We start from the raw sequence: 14,106 nt of genomic DNA, 5'->3' as shown, positions 1-14,106 counted from the left end.
TCATCCTATTGGCAGGGGGGCGGGGGGAATTCTGTTGGGAGAAAACAGCACAGGCAAAAATGAATATGTGTGAATTAGCAAGATGTGTTTATGTCCCTACCAGGATCTGGCATAGGTAGGGTGCTGGTGAGGAGACAAGAAAGTTAAGGCTGGAAAGGGAAGTAGGGCCAGAAAAGACGGTATTTTGATTTTGCCTTCTGATGGCCCCTGCCAAGTTTTTAGGCCAGGGCCTGATGTGATCAAATTTAAATTTAAGAAAATGTACTCTGATAGCTGTGTGGGGAATGGATTAAAGAGCCCAAGGCCACATTTGGTTTTGTGCACCATTGTAACTCCAGCATCTAGTAGGTGCACTGGCAGAGTAGGTGCTTTTGTATGCTGAAAGAATGAATGAGTGACCCAGTTAGCAGCTTACTGCAGGAAGCCAGGAGAAGGTCCTGAACTAAGATCATGAGAGTGGCAAGGAGTGGATTGACATGGGAGAGGTACAGGGTTTGTATCAGACAGGAAAACGAAACCTAGGCCAGGAAGTTCAGAGGAAAAAATTAAATTGCGGAACTAGTTATAAAGGTATTAGATAAACAGAAACAAAAATAGAACAAAACACGGTATGGTGGGCAGCCCGGAGATGAGCAATACATCATGAAGCAGCTTTCACCCTAGGGCTGGAGGGAGGAAATTGGTGTCTTTTGATTCCCAGGAGCCAGAGTGCCTAGAGTGAGCTAGGACCAGGAAGAGGCAGAGGGCACCATGGTTGGGTCCCCCCAGGAGGCAGACTCAGAGATAGAGATTAGAATGCAGGAGGTTTATTATGGCAACACCTTTGGAAGGGGAAGGAAGGAATAGGACTGGGTGGAGAGAAGAGCCAGGCTGGAGGCAATCTCAGGGATGAACTCAGTGGACCCTAAATGGGTGGGCTGAAACTGGGATGCCCTTCAGAGTTGGCTCAAATTTGGGCAAGGAGGCTGGACTTGTTTACAATCACCGGTCATTGGACCTCCTGGGAATGGAGTGTGAACTTGGGCAAGGTAGCCCTACTCAGTCAAGGCAATTTTCAAAACTCCCAAAAGGCACTCTCAGCGCCCCCAGTGTAGAGGGTGGGGTGGGCAGGGGTGGATAAATCCTTCAGTCCTGTAGGGAGATCTTGGCAGCACCTGGTGAGAGCCACACACAGGGGCTGGCTGAAGGCAGGTGGGGGTGGCTGGGCCACAGAGGAGGTCCAGCCAGGGCCCAGAGCAGCACCTTCCCATCTTCCTCCAGGACCTCACTCTGAGCAGAATGGGCTGGAAGCCAGTGGGCAAGGGAGCATGAGAAAAAGTCTGTGCGGGGCAGCCCCAGGTAGCTGAGCAGGGGACGGCCAGGGGATGTCTCTGAGAGCAAGCAGGACTAGGACTGGACCCAGTGACAACCCAGTAGGGGACAGGAAAAAGGTGGATTCAAGGGGAAATGACTGCCAGGGATTCTGTCCCCAGGGATGATGGTGGCAATGCCTTTCTTTTAGAAGAGGCAGTGAAGAAGGTGCACACCTTGGACAAAGAGGCTGAAGGCCTTTGCTGAGTTTGCCATCCAAGTGATGATGCCCAGTGGGCAGCTCAGTCAGTTTCAGTTCAGTCGCTCAGTTGTGTCTGACTCTTTGCGACCCCATGGACTGCAGCAAGCCTGGCTTCCCTGTCCATCACCAACTTCTGGAGCTTGCGCAAACTCACGCTTATTGAGTCGGTGATGCCATCCTGCCATCTTATCCTCTGTCGTCCCCTTCTCCTGCCTTCAATCTTTCCCAGCATCAGGGTCTTTTCCAATGAGTCAGTTCTTTTTATCAGATGGCCAAAGTACTGGAATTTCAGCTTCAGCATCAGTGGGCAGCTCAGTGGATCTTAAATAACTGGCACAAAATGAACTTGAAAGAAGGAAAACCTTGGGTGGACTTGGTTACAAGATCAAGTGCAGCCTTCTCAGCAGGCATTGGAGATTTTCTCGGTTGATTTCTGCAGGTTCAGCTCCACCCTTGTAGCCAACCTGGCCTCTTAACATCAACCTGATCCTTCCCCACATCCTGTCTTACCTGCCCCACCCACGCTCCCACTTCCCCACCCTGCTCACTCCGTGCAAATCTTTTACAATCCCAAATATCCCCCCAGGTCAAATGCTTTCTAGATGGAATCCTACCTAACTCTACAAATTGTAATCTCTACCTTGAGTCCCCACAAGTGCTTTAAGAGCTTGAATGCATTCAGTAGCGTCTTTGACCACAGCCAGTAACTTAATCTTTGCAGGCTTCTCTGTGAAAAGGGACAAAAAAGAACTCCACTGGGTAGTTGTGAAACGTCAGTGTGTCAAGCGCTAACAGCGCCTGCCACGTTACAGAGTTCAATTAATGTTAGCTATTGTTAATTTTCATCTTCCTAATCCTCAGCATCTAGTTTAGGAGATGCTTCATTAGTGCTGGCTGAATGAAGGGAGACTTAATATGGAAAAGGATTTATCCTTGGGGCTCGATCTGGTTTTAGAAAATGAAGCATTTAGCAGAAGTACAGAAGGGACTCTGATAACAGTTATCTATGTTCGGTGTCCAGGGACTCCGAATTGACCTGGTTCCCGAAAGAAAAACGACAGCGTCTAGGTTGTTTTTTCATGGAGCTCTGTGCAGGGTCTGACACATCTCGCGCTCACCCAAATCAGGTTGCACGAGTGCGTGCACACGCCCTGGCAGGACTGCCTGGGTGTAGGCAGTATCACTATCTATCCGGTCACCAAGGAACCGGGTTAGCCCCGGGGCTCTAGACCCTGCTGCGCGTGTGGAGGCTGCGGAGGAGGCACGGGGAGGGAACAGGAATTCGGCGACGGCCACGTGGGCCCCTTCCGCTCTCTCCCCACATCCTTTGTTTCCCACCGGCCGCGGCTCAGGAAGCTCTTTCTGCGAGTCACCGCGAAGGGGCGGCCGGGGAGCCGGGAGAAGCTATTTCCGTGCAATCCGGGCGGGCGGCAGGCGCGGGAGGGGCGTGGAGGTGGAGGAGAGCAGAAGGCCTAGTGTTTGCTTTTATTTCATCCAACAGAAGGTTCTATTTGTGGAAGCGAACAGACGCTGGGGATTAGAGCTGGGAGGGGGCAGGAAAAGGGGAAAAAAAAAAAAAAACAAAAAACCGTCACATACACTACCACGCATAGGTCTTCCCCGGAACTACCGCGTGGGGGTGAATGAGTGATTCTGGAATTCATCACCTTCTCTTTCCTCCCTTCCTCCGGCTACCGCCGGGTCTCGGCGACGCCTACAGTTCCAACCCGAGGTCCCCAGGCGCGGAGCGGCGAGGGGATCCCCCAGGGCAAAAGGAGTCACCCCTCCGGCCGCACCGAGCGGCGGGTGCTGGAGAGCTGGTGCGCGCGCCCGCAGTCCATTGTGCTCTGAGTGAATGAGGAGCGCGCACCAATCACCGGTCGCTTCACCTCCCGCGGCCCCTCCCCTCCCGCCCACTTCCCCGGGACCCTGACGTCACGGGAACTTTTCCTCCGCCTCCTCCTCCGGCTTCCAGCGCTGAGTCCACGGTCTGCGGGAGGGCGCGCGCCGCCTCCTGCCTAGACCAGCCTGTTGGGGGTAGGGGTAGCTAGGGGGAACGTGTGCGCGCGCCCCAGCGGGCTCAGAACTCACCACCTGCGCCGGAGCGCGCTCAGCCCGAAGCATCCCAGCCCTCGGGCCACCCCCCTCGCCCCCGCCGACCCAGCTCCACCTTCCCTTCCCGCCGCACCCCGCCCCCTCCCCCGGTCCTCCCCCTCCGCTTCGGTGACTGCTCGCCCGGCGGCAGGGCCGGAGTCGTCGCAGTCACCTCATTGCACAACCCGGCTTCCCAACTGTTTACACAGCCCGGCCTGTGAGTGTGTGTGTATACAGCGTGAGTCACCGGGAGGCGGAGGAGGTGGAGGAAAAGGAGAAGGAGGAGTGCACTGGCTGGGATCGGTGCGGCGCACACACTCACTCACACTCAGTCACTCTCTCCGAGAGCGTCTCAGACGCTCGCGCACACTCACGCCGGGAGCCCAGGAGCGCGCCGGATTCCGAGCGCAGCGGAAAAGTTGCTTCGGCTTTCGCTACGAGACTTCTTGCTCTGGGAAGTGTGTTTGCTCCGTGGCTCCAGCGAGCCTGCGGAATCTTGTGCTCGCCGCTCTGAACCTCGGGAAGGCCGGCCGCCTCTGCCTCCCCAACTGTCGGCAGCTTCGACAACAATAGCGGCGGCTGCCCCCGCTCTGCGAGGCGCCCAGAGCCGGTACCCGCGGAGATCCGGAGACCCGAGCCGGCCTCCGCGCCCCGGACGCGCTGCCAGCGTGATCCCCGCGTGCACCAGGAACGGCTCCAGCTTTGCCCCCGTGGGGGCAGAACCAAGCTCCGTCTGCAAACTCCATCCCCCGTGCTGGAGTAAGTCGCGGCGCCCGTCGCGCCTTTCCGGGCGGATCCGAGGACTTATAAAGCAGGGGCCGCCCCGGCCCGGATCGGGATGCGGGTCGGTCCCGTGCGCTCTGCCATGAACGGCGTCTCGCAGCCCCGCACTCCGGCCTTGTTGCTCGCCGCCGGCCGGGGCACCCCGGCCAAACGCCTGCTGGACGCGGACGACGCAGCGGCCGTGGCGGCCAAGTGCCCACGTCTCTCCGAGTGTTCGAGCCCCCCGGACTACCTCAGCCCCCCTGGCTCTCCCTGCAGCCCGCAGCCTCCGCCCGCCGCTCCAGGGGCCGGCGGCGGCTCCGGGAGCGCTCCGGGGCCCAGCCGCATCGCCGACTACCTGCTGCTGCCCCTGGCTGAGCGCGAGCATGTGTCCCGGGCGCTGTGCATCCACACCGGCCGCGAGCTGCGCTGCAAGGTACGCACCCGGGGGGCCGGGACCTGGCGGAGGTCGCGGGTGAGGGGGGACACGGTGGCAGGCAAAAGTGTTTGAGGTCTCGTCCGCCAGCGCCCGGGAGCCGAAGGTGCCGCCAGCGTTTGGGCTTGGGGCAAGGCGGTTAAGTATGTTTGAGCCCGGGAAGGCAGCATTTGACCAGGATCTCCTTACTGGGAATTGTGAGGTTCGGATGGAGTGGGATAATTCGAACTCGGCGGTCAAGAGGAAGTGCGGTGCTTAATTGCTTTATATCTATTAGATATTATTTCCTTAGCGCCCAGTTTAGTGCGTGGCGCTCCATATAAGTTGTGGAATTGAAATGGATTCCAGGGCCATGCCATTCTCCTTTTCTCATTCTCCTCGGTCCCCCCGCCCCTCGTTCTGGAAGGGCGCCCTACAGTGGGTGCCTGCTTGGAGCTTGGAGTAGCTGGCAGCTCTCTCGCCGGGGCTGCGAGGCACCCGGGCTTAGTTGTGGGTGGTCAGGGGCGGGAGGTCCGTGTCGGGCGCAGGTGTTGGGGATTCCGGCTGGAACCCGCGCTAGAACCGGAACCCTGTCTTCCCCAGAGAGCAGTCTGGCGCGGGGGGTCTTCCAGCCAGGGCGGGGGGATTTGGCCGGAATGGAAGTGTTGGAAAGCCCGCGCCTGCTAGGAAACCCTCGCTTCCATTCATGTCTTGATTTTCCGGCCGGCGATTTTCCTTTGAACATAAGGGATGCCATCCAATTGGAGGTACAACTGGAAACAGGATTCCCCGCGCTCTCCTCCTGCGCCAGTAGACGCAGAACATTCCCACAGTCCATCTACCTTTTGCGAGCTGGACACCCCGGTCTCAGACATTTCTGATAATCCTCTGGGCCCCTCCTTTTCACCTGAAAGATAGGTTCACCCCTCAGTTAAAGTCACTCGGGTTTTCTGCAACTCACCTGACCCCCCAACTTCCCTGGGCTCGCTGCTGCCATCTACTGGCCGACCCGAACGAAACTTCAAATGCATGATCAAGCCCAGTTTTAAAGGGGGGAAATTCTTTTCTTCTGGGTCGCTGGGGCTAAGAGCTCTTTTGGGAGGAGTATGAGTGTGGGCTGGGGGTGGGAGGAGGGGGGCAGCGGAGAGATTTCTTCGAGCTGGTGACAGAGCAGCCAGGCCTCAGAAGTGGGGTGGGTCTGGTCATTGTGCAACCCCTTCCAGTTCCTCTGAGCAGATAATAGCCGAATCCAGATGGTGACAATCCGTGTGTCACCGTTTCCAGTTGAGTCTAGGATATGAGTAACCGGACTAAACAAAAGGCCCTTAAAGAGACCAGTCAGCTTCTTAGAGGAGATGCTACTGGTGTCCTGGGTGAAGGTGGGGGTGGGAATTGGTGGGGGGTAGGGAGATAAATAAACAAATGAATCCCCCCTGCCCCCAGGATCCTGTATCCCTCCTGTGGGAATGTTACCTCAAGACTGCTTAGACCTGAGTCAGCCCAGGCAGGTTGCTTAGGGCTGTGTTGACCGACTTGGAGTCATTTGTTCCTTCCCGGTAATGACAGAGCTGCGTGTTCTCCAGCCCCTTGCTTCCACTTGGAAGCTGCATAGTCACCACCTTCTGTGCCCTTCCTGGTCTGCAGGAGGTCATGCCTTTCCAGGGACTGCTCCTGCAGACACCAGAGGGACCTCTGTCAGCCCCTTGGCAGCCGCCGGCGAGCAAGGGCCACAGAGGGTGGGGACTTCGGGGCTTAGCTGTCTGGAGCTTGTGGAAGGCCATACAGAGAAACCATCCGAATGGTGGCTCTTTGAATATTTGCTAGCCCAGAGCCCTAGATGCTTCTGGTTTGGGGGTGTTAGGGGTAGCTGCGACTGCATAAAGTGGGGTTGAAGAGCTCATGGGGGTGTGTGCTAAGTCGCTTCAGCTTCATGTCCGGCTCTTTGCAATCCCCTGGACTGTAGCCTGCCAGGCTCCTCTGTCCATGGGATTTCCCAGGCAAGACTACTGGAGCGGGTTGCCTTGTCCTCTTCCAGGGGATCTTCCTGACCCAGAGATAGACCCCCATCACTTATGTCTCCTGCGTTGACAGGCAGGTTCTTTACCATTAGTGCCACCTGGGAAGTCCCAGACTGAGAATTGCAGCCCAGCTGCTGGAAGGCAGTCTCTGCTTCTCTAGCCTCCTAAGCGGGTCCACTTCTCTCTGCAGGTGTTTCCCATTAAACACTACCAGGACAAAATCCGGCCTTACATCCAGCTGCCATCACATAGGAACATCACGGGCATCGTGGAGGTGATCCTTGGGGAAACAAAGGCCTACGTCTTCTTTGAGAGGGACTTTGGGGACATGCACTCCTACGTGCGCAGCCGGAAGAGGTTGCGGGAAGAGGAGGCCGCCCGGCTCTTCAAGCAGATTGTCTCTGCCGTCGCCCACTGCCACCAGTCAGCCATTGTGCTGGGGGACCTGAAGCTTAGGAAGTTTGTCTTCTCCACCGAAGAGAGGTGAGCGGCCTCCACAGCCTCTCCTGTGCCTTTTGGAACCGAAACGAGGCTGCAGGTTGAGCAGTTAGGGGTGGTGCATTGGTTGAGAACAACATCAAGGGCTCAGTTGTCCCAGAGTTAGTCTTGAGAAGTCCTCTCTCCTAAAGAGCCAATGCCACAGCTGGGTTTCCTGCACCCTCGTGAATGTGGCCTGGGGACACCTTGGTGCATTTGTGGGATATCACGTGAGGATAGGTTACCCTCCCCACTTCCACCCTGGGATCAGGTTTATTCCCCATTGTTGTCAGAAAGGTCAGTTCTTCTCCGGTACAAATGTCAGCCTGCCCTTCACAGCATCGATTCCTAGAGGACATTTTAAAATCCTTGTTTATACTGAGTGCCTTTTTTTTTTTGGTACCTAGGAAGTGTCACAGAACTGGTCAGACTGTCCTATTTGCAGAAACCTCTCCTTTCCTTCACCCCACACTTCTGTTCTGTGTCATGCTTGGCCCCCAATATTTTCTTCACTTTGACCAGTGACTTTTTAGGCATTTTGTTTGGATACATCTTCAGAAAATAGCCACTGTTGAATAAGAAATGGAAGCTGGATGGAATTGGTTGCTAAATATAGATCATGGCTTACCTCATAAAAGAACAAGATGAGCCTAATAAGACAATAATGAGACATTAAGATTCAGAGTTGAGGTTTCAGACAAGAGAATTCAGGAAGCCAAAGGAGATAAACCTTACCTGATTTTAGGAGGTGGGCCGCATCCCTTGTGGAAAGATTAAGAGCAATCCCACTGTCCAGTTGCACAGGTGGGTGTGCACTCTCCTATAGTAGCTGTTCATGCGGCGCTCACCCACCTGTGCCATTTTAGCCTTAACTCCCGATCCTATGAAAATGTACAGGGTTGTTGAGTTGCCAGAAAACCTGACTTTGTATCTGACCTTGCAAGAGTTATTGGAACATACTGATTAGCAAAGAAAAGCAAAGTGTTGGCAATGAAGAAGTTTCCAGTTCCTGGAACACTCTCCTTTGATATGGTGATGTATTTTCTGAAACATGCCTTACACACCTCCTTGCTTACTTTTGAAATCCACCATTGCACAGGCGAATGTCATGTGCGTGGAGTTTGGCAACCCGAGGGTTAAGCAATGGCAGGCTGACGCTAGCCCTGTAAGCAGCACAGGTGCAGGGTTTTAGTACTACAGGAACCAATCAGCGGCAGACGGTGTGGGTTGAGTCATATTTTCCGTTTACAGAACCAATGGGTATTTTACATAACGACGGGGGAGGTCAGGCTGAGGACATACTGAAGTTAGCACATGTATACTACACTCCAGGGAACAGGAAGGCAGGAAGGAAAAAAAAAAAACAACAACTAGACCTTTAAGAGGAAAAGGAATTGACCCAGTAGCCTGTACCAAATATTTGCGTCCTTCTCAACCAATGATTTACTGAAACAGAGCTAGTTCAGAGAAACTTAGCTGGGGGGACACAGTGGCCACCAGATATTGGAGGCTCCCCGCGTGGCTCTGGGCTTTGGGGGAGCCCAGGAGGCTTGAGTGGCTGGATCTGAATAGGGAGGCACCTGCAGCTTCACCTGAGAGCCTTGACTGAAGATGTTTCAGATTAGTTGTTACCTGAACAGATGAATCCCTGTCTGGGTAAACGAGCTCAGGTGGTGCTATACCATCCTAGGGTGTGTGTGTGTTTGTGTATTTGTGCGTGTGTGCATGTGTACACGTACATGGGCATTTTAGGCGTCCTGCATCTTTCAAACCCACCAGCCGCTTTCTTTGTCTTCTTGTCCTGGCATTCTTTGCAATTAAATATCCCAATACACGTAATTAACATTCCTCGTACTTTTCCTGAGTCGAGGCCATTGTGGGCTTGGGCTCAGGTGGACAGAACTCTCTCTCTCTGTGTATATCAATGTGAGCAGGAGTGCTGACAATCCGTGTGCAATATCAGTGACCTTGGGCTCCAGGTTCTGTAATGTTCTGTATTGCCAAGCATCGGTCCTAGTGACCCTGGCAGTCAGTGGCACGATAAGAGATAAGATCGGCTTATAGGATGCTCCGGCTCTCCCTAAAGCAGTAGGATAAGCTGTTCTTCCCTGATAGCTTTTGGAGAAATGTCAGCATTCTCCTGACACAGGCTCCCACAACTGCAATGTGCACTTAGTAAATTGTGTAACCCCTATTAGGATATCTCTTCTAAGCTCTAGCATCATGAATAGTATCTGGGGCTTTGCATCATACCCTCCACCCCAGGTGCTCTCTCAATACTTTGCTAATTTTTATTGCAGTTTGTATTGGTTTGTGAAATCCGGAGTCCTCCTGGGTAGGTTGCAAGGTAATGCTTACTGGATGAAGGGGTAACTGGCATTCCTTGGGCCTTTGTGTTGAGTGCCTGTGGACCCTATTATTGGGAAGGAAGGCCTTGTTTTTCATAGCAGCTGGATCTGGAAGTAATGGCTTGTTTCATGTCTTCTACAGAACCCAGCTCAGACTGGAAAGTCTTGAAGATACACACATAATCAAGGGAGAAGATGATGCTTTGTCAGACAAACACGGCTGCCCAGCCTATGTGAGCCCTGAGATTCTGAACACCACGGGGACCTACTCCGGAAAGGCAGCGGACGTTTGGAGCCTTGGGGTGATGCTCTACACCCTTTTGGTGGGGCGCTACCCCTTCCATGACTCAGACCCCAGTGCCCTTTTCTCCAAAATCCGACGTGGACAGTTCTGCATTCCTGACCACATTTCTCCCAAAGCCAGGTGCCTCATTCGCAGCCTCCTGAGACGGGAGCCGTCAGAGAGACTCACTGCCCCAGAGATCTTACTCCATCCCTGGTTTGAGTCTGTCTTGGAACCTGGGTACATCGACTCAGAAGTAGGAACTTCCGACCAGATTGTTCCAGAGTACCAGGAGGACAGTGACATCAGTTCCTTCTTCTGCTAATCCCCAAACCTCAGAAACCTCATAATTCTCACACATGGCATTTTCCATTTCTAAAGATGGACAGGCCTTTCGGCGTGAGGCCAACCAGACAGGTGATGGCGTGGAGACTGTGGCTGCTGAATTCAGCATGGCGCCCCTTCTTTCTCATCTTCCAGATGCGTGACTGAGGATGTGAGCAGCGTACTCTCTGATTGGCTGCCCTACAGAGTTGTTTTCCTCAGTGAACCTTCGCCAACTATCCCTTTGTTGGATTTGGGGGTTCCGCCTCTTTTCTGGGTGGCACGGAGTATGAATATCCTGCAGCGTGTGATGGAGTGAAATGAACATTCTAAAGGGAGAGGAAGTGAATCACACAATGGCATTTTAGGCAATAACTATATTTTTAACAGGGTGACAAATTACCTGGGCCAATAAACCTGCCATCTTCAAACTGGTCTTTGGTAGCCAGGCTTTCGCTACCCCCAGCTTCTCTGATTGGAAAATTGTTTTTTTCTGGTTTGGTTTAACACTCGCCCTCTCTTCATGTTTTTGGAGCAGACTGTTTCAGGGGCATAGGAGCCTGCCTGAACCATGAACCCAGAATCATCTCTCCTCTGTGTCCTGCCAAGACCCCATTTGCACTAATGCCTTCTTTCTGACCTTGAAATGAGCCCCTTGCCCTTTCACTATAAAAGCACTTACCAGCTAACGGTGGAAGAGTATCACGAAAGATTCAGGCTCCTGGCTGTTTCAGAACTCTGAGCTCAGACAGAGAGACTGGAGACTTTTAAAAAGAATTTGAGCACTTGGAAACCATTAGCTGTTTTGGTTCCCCCCAAATATGTTAGCATTTATCCTTTCCTTTTTTCCCCCCAAGACCATCTCAGGGTGGAGCATTTTGTCTAGGAGGAGAAAGATAAGAAGACTCCTCTCTCCCAAGAGCAAATTTCTGTGCTTCAGAGAAAGTAAATTTTGGATAGTCTTAGACAGCTCTCAGACTAACTTCCAGAATTAGTCTTTAACCACCCCCATGGGTCTGGTCTGCAGTTTTGCATGACAGGTTGTTAATATTTCATCTGTGGTGTGGTTTATGAATGCATCTGTTTCATCGGTATCTGGAGTGAAATAGCAAGCCCCAAATCTTTAAGGTTGGAAGGGACTTTAAAAGTCATCTAGTCCAACTTCTTTCCTTTCTCTACCACCTCCCAATGTAGAAATCGCCTCCCCGCCCCCGACCCCCCAAATTCTTTCACAGGTGGGACTCCAACCTCTGTTTGAATGCTTCCAGAGATGGGAACTCACTACCTACGGAAGATAGAACTTAACAGAGATTTGCCACTTGCATTAAAAAAACAGATGAAATATCAGTAAATGTCTCAGACAGTACTGAAATCAGGTGGTTAAACGGGTGAACCAAACATACTGTATTTGAGAAATGGCACAAAAACAGGCAGTCACCTTTAAGGGCTACGCCTTAGGCAAACTACTAACATGCATTGTGAGAATACCGTGTATACCTCACGCACTGTGTACTCTGTACATACGTCGTACCTTTTCTACATTTGTTGTTGTTTTCACTCTGACACTTGTTCTGTTGTCTGTGTCTGTCTGAATAACCTGCGTGTCTAAGACCACGTGAAATGTGAATGATCATTGGCAATATTACCTTGACAGAATCATGGGACTTGGAGAAGGAGGACAGAGACCTCTGTCGCACTAACGCTCTCGTGGTTGCTTGAATGTTGTATCTGTGATACATGACCCGGCTAAGGACTCTGGGTTTGCTGGGGCTTCGAAACACTAGACCCTTCCTGTACATGTGTATATATGTTGAGATGGCCGTTTCCGACTTGTAGAGAGATTTTAATAAATCTGGTTTCGTAAATAGGTGCAGTGACTTTCTTTGGAGTCCAATCCACCGTTACCTGGTGTAGGTTCACGCTGTGGATGCAAAGGTCGCTGGCTTCGGGCCTGGAATCCCAATGGGGAGATGAAGAAGTAAACAGCTGATGATTATATATGACCTTTGACAAAGCTGAACCCATTCACTTTTTCCATTGAAGTAGACAAATTCATTTTGATGGGTGAGACCAATTTGGTGAATCAGGCTGATGAGGGCTATGGGTTGAATTTAAGAGCTGAGAAACATTTGAAGAGGCGCATACATGAAAAAGTCTTGAGTTGTAAGAATCCCTCTGGCTTAAGGTCTTTCACAGACCCTTGAGAATTTGATGAAAACTGTGGACACCTCTCAGAAAAACGTCCATGTGTATCCAACAGAACTCTGTTGTAATTTCAGAGGTCCACATCCATCCCTGAATGTATCACAGGGCCTCCTGTTGAGAGCCAAACTCCACCCTTCCCTCCCCCATTAGACTTAATTAAAATCATTAGTTGAGGCCCCCCCCCCCTTTTTTTTCTGTAAATGTAAAAGTGGAACTAATAGGAGGAAAGCTAAAAGCAACATTATTTTGAATCACAAATACAGAAATTGGAATTGATTAGGTATAAAACTTCACTGTGACAACAAAATCTATTCTAAATGAAGTCAGCATCCAGAGTGATTTTTAAAAAGTTTGTAAAGTGTAACACATACACAGAAAAAATAGAAGTGTGTGGCTCTGAATTTTCACAAACCAAACATACTGGTCTAACCTGAAGTCAGGTCAAGAAAAAAGAAACATGGCTAGGACCCCAGAATCTCCCTCCTCCCCCTTTCAGTCCCACCTGACACGCCCTCCAGGGGATACCACCATGAAAATGAACGTGTTAGTCACTCAGTTACGTCTGACTCTGCAGCCCCATGGACAGTAGCCCACCAGGCTCCTCTGTCCATGGGATTCTCCAGGTAAGAATACTGCAGTGAGTAGCCATTCCCTTCTCTGGGGGAATCTTCTAACCCAGGGATTGAACTTGGGTCCCCTGCATTGCAGGTGGATTCTCACCGTCTGAGCCATCAGGGAAGCTATGGGACAGAAATTTAATTCCAGATTCTAAGGGTAAAAGTTAGAATAAGGATTAAGCCATCTGCTCTGGGCTTAAATGAAAAGGCAAACAGAAATTACAGATGACACAATTGCCCTTTTCTAGGTCTCGGGCTGAGATCACCCAGGAAAGCAGACCTATGACACCAAAGTTGCAACTCAGGCCTCATGACCCAGGAACTTGAGAAATGGAAAAAGCACGAAGCAAAGAATAGGCAAATGCCTGAGTAGTTAAAAAAAAGGAAGCTGGGAGTTGAGCTAGGGTCATCCCGTGAATAAGATCCTCAAACCCCAAAGTTCGTGGATCCTCAGGACATACAGTGCAACTTCTCCCTGCCCTGACGAACCCAGGCAAGGGTCAGCACGACTCCTTGGGCACACAGAAGGCTAACACTTTGGACTTCACCAAGCTTTTTAATCTAAGGATTTCAAAACACTTTGCAAGCAATTAAGGTTACAACACCTCTTTGTACTGTTGTTACATGAACCAAGTAGAGGGAAATATGGGTCAGGATTGGCTGGGATGACATGTGATGCCACAAATCCATACATTTAATCTCTTCAAAGATGGAAACAAATCTGGGGCAATCACAGCCAGTTATCAATACATTACAGAAGATTGGAAGGAGAGTGTGCCACACACTGGTTAAAAAGCTGATTGCTTTTATTTTCCCTTACATCCTCAATGTAAATCACTCAAGTGACATTTCAGTAACTGTTTATTCATATCATACTAGAAGCTTCACTCTTTTTCTCCCCTGTTCCTTCTCCCTCTCCCTCTCCTCTCTCTTTCTCTCTCCCCTTTGATAGTCACAGCAGCCAAGTGAAACAGGCAAGTCAAATAATATTTGCTCCATTTTACAGATGAG

General features: G+C 51.6%; 1 protein-coding gene across 1 annotated transcript; it reads left to right on the top strand.

The window, feature by feature from the left end:
- The first annotated feature begins 3,977 nt into the window (after positions 1-3,977).
- On the top strand, positions 3,978-12,134 carry TRIB1 (tribbles pseudokinase 1). Its single transcript, NM_001101105.2, is given in 3 exon segments — positions 3,978-4,844; positions 7,032-7,324; positions 9,809-12,134. Coding segments are annotated over 3 exon segments (1,119 nt in total). The 5' UTR covers positions 3,978-4,484; the 3' UTR covers positions 10,275-12,134.
- Positions 12,135-14,106: the final 1,972 nt, after the last annotated feature.

The sequence above is a fragment of the Bos taurus genome, chromosome 14 (genome assembly GCF_002263795.3).
Source record: "Bos taurus isolate L1 Dominette 01449 registration number 42190680 breed Hereford chromosome 14, ARS-UCD2.0, whole genome shotgun sequence".
NCBI lineage: Eukaryota > Metazoa > Chordata > Mammalia > Artiodactyla > Bovidae > Bos > Bos taurus.
The sequence above is the reverse complement of the archived record's forward strand: the minus strand, read 5'-3'. Positions and strand labels throughout refer to the sequence as shown.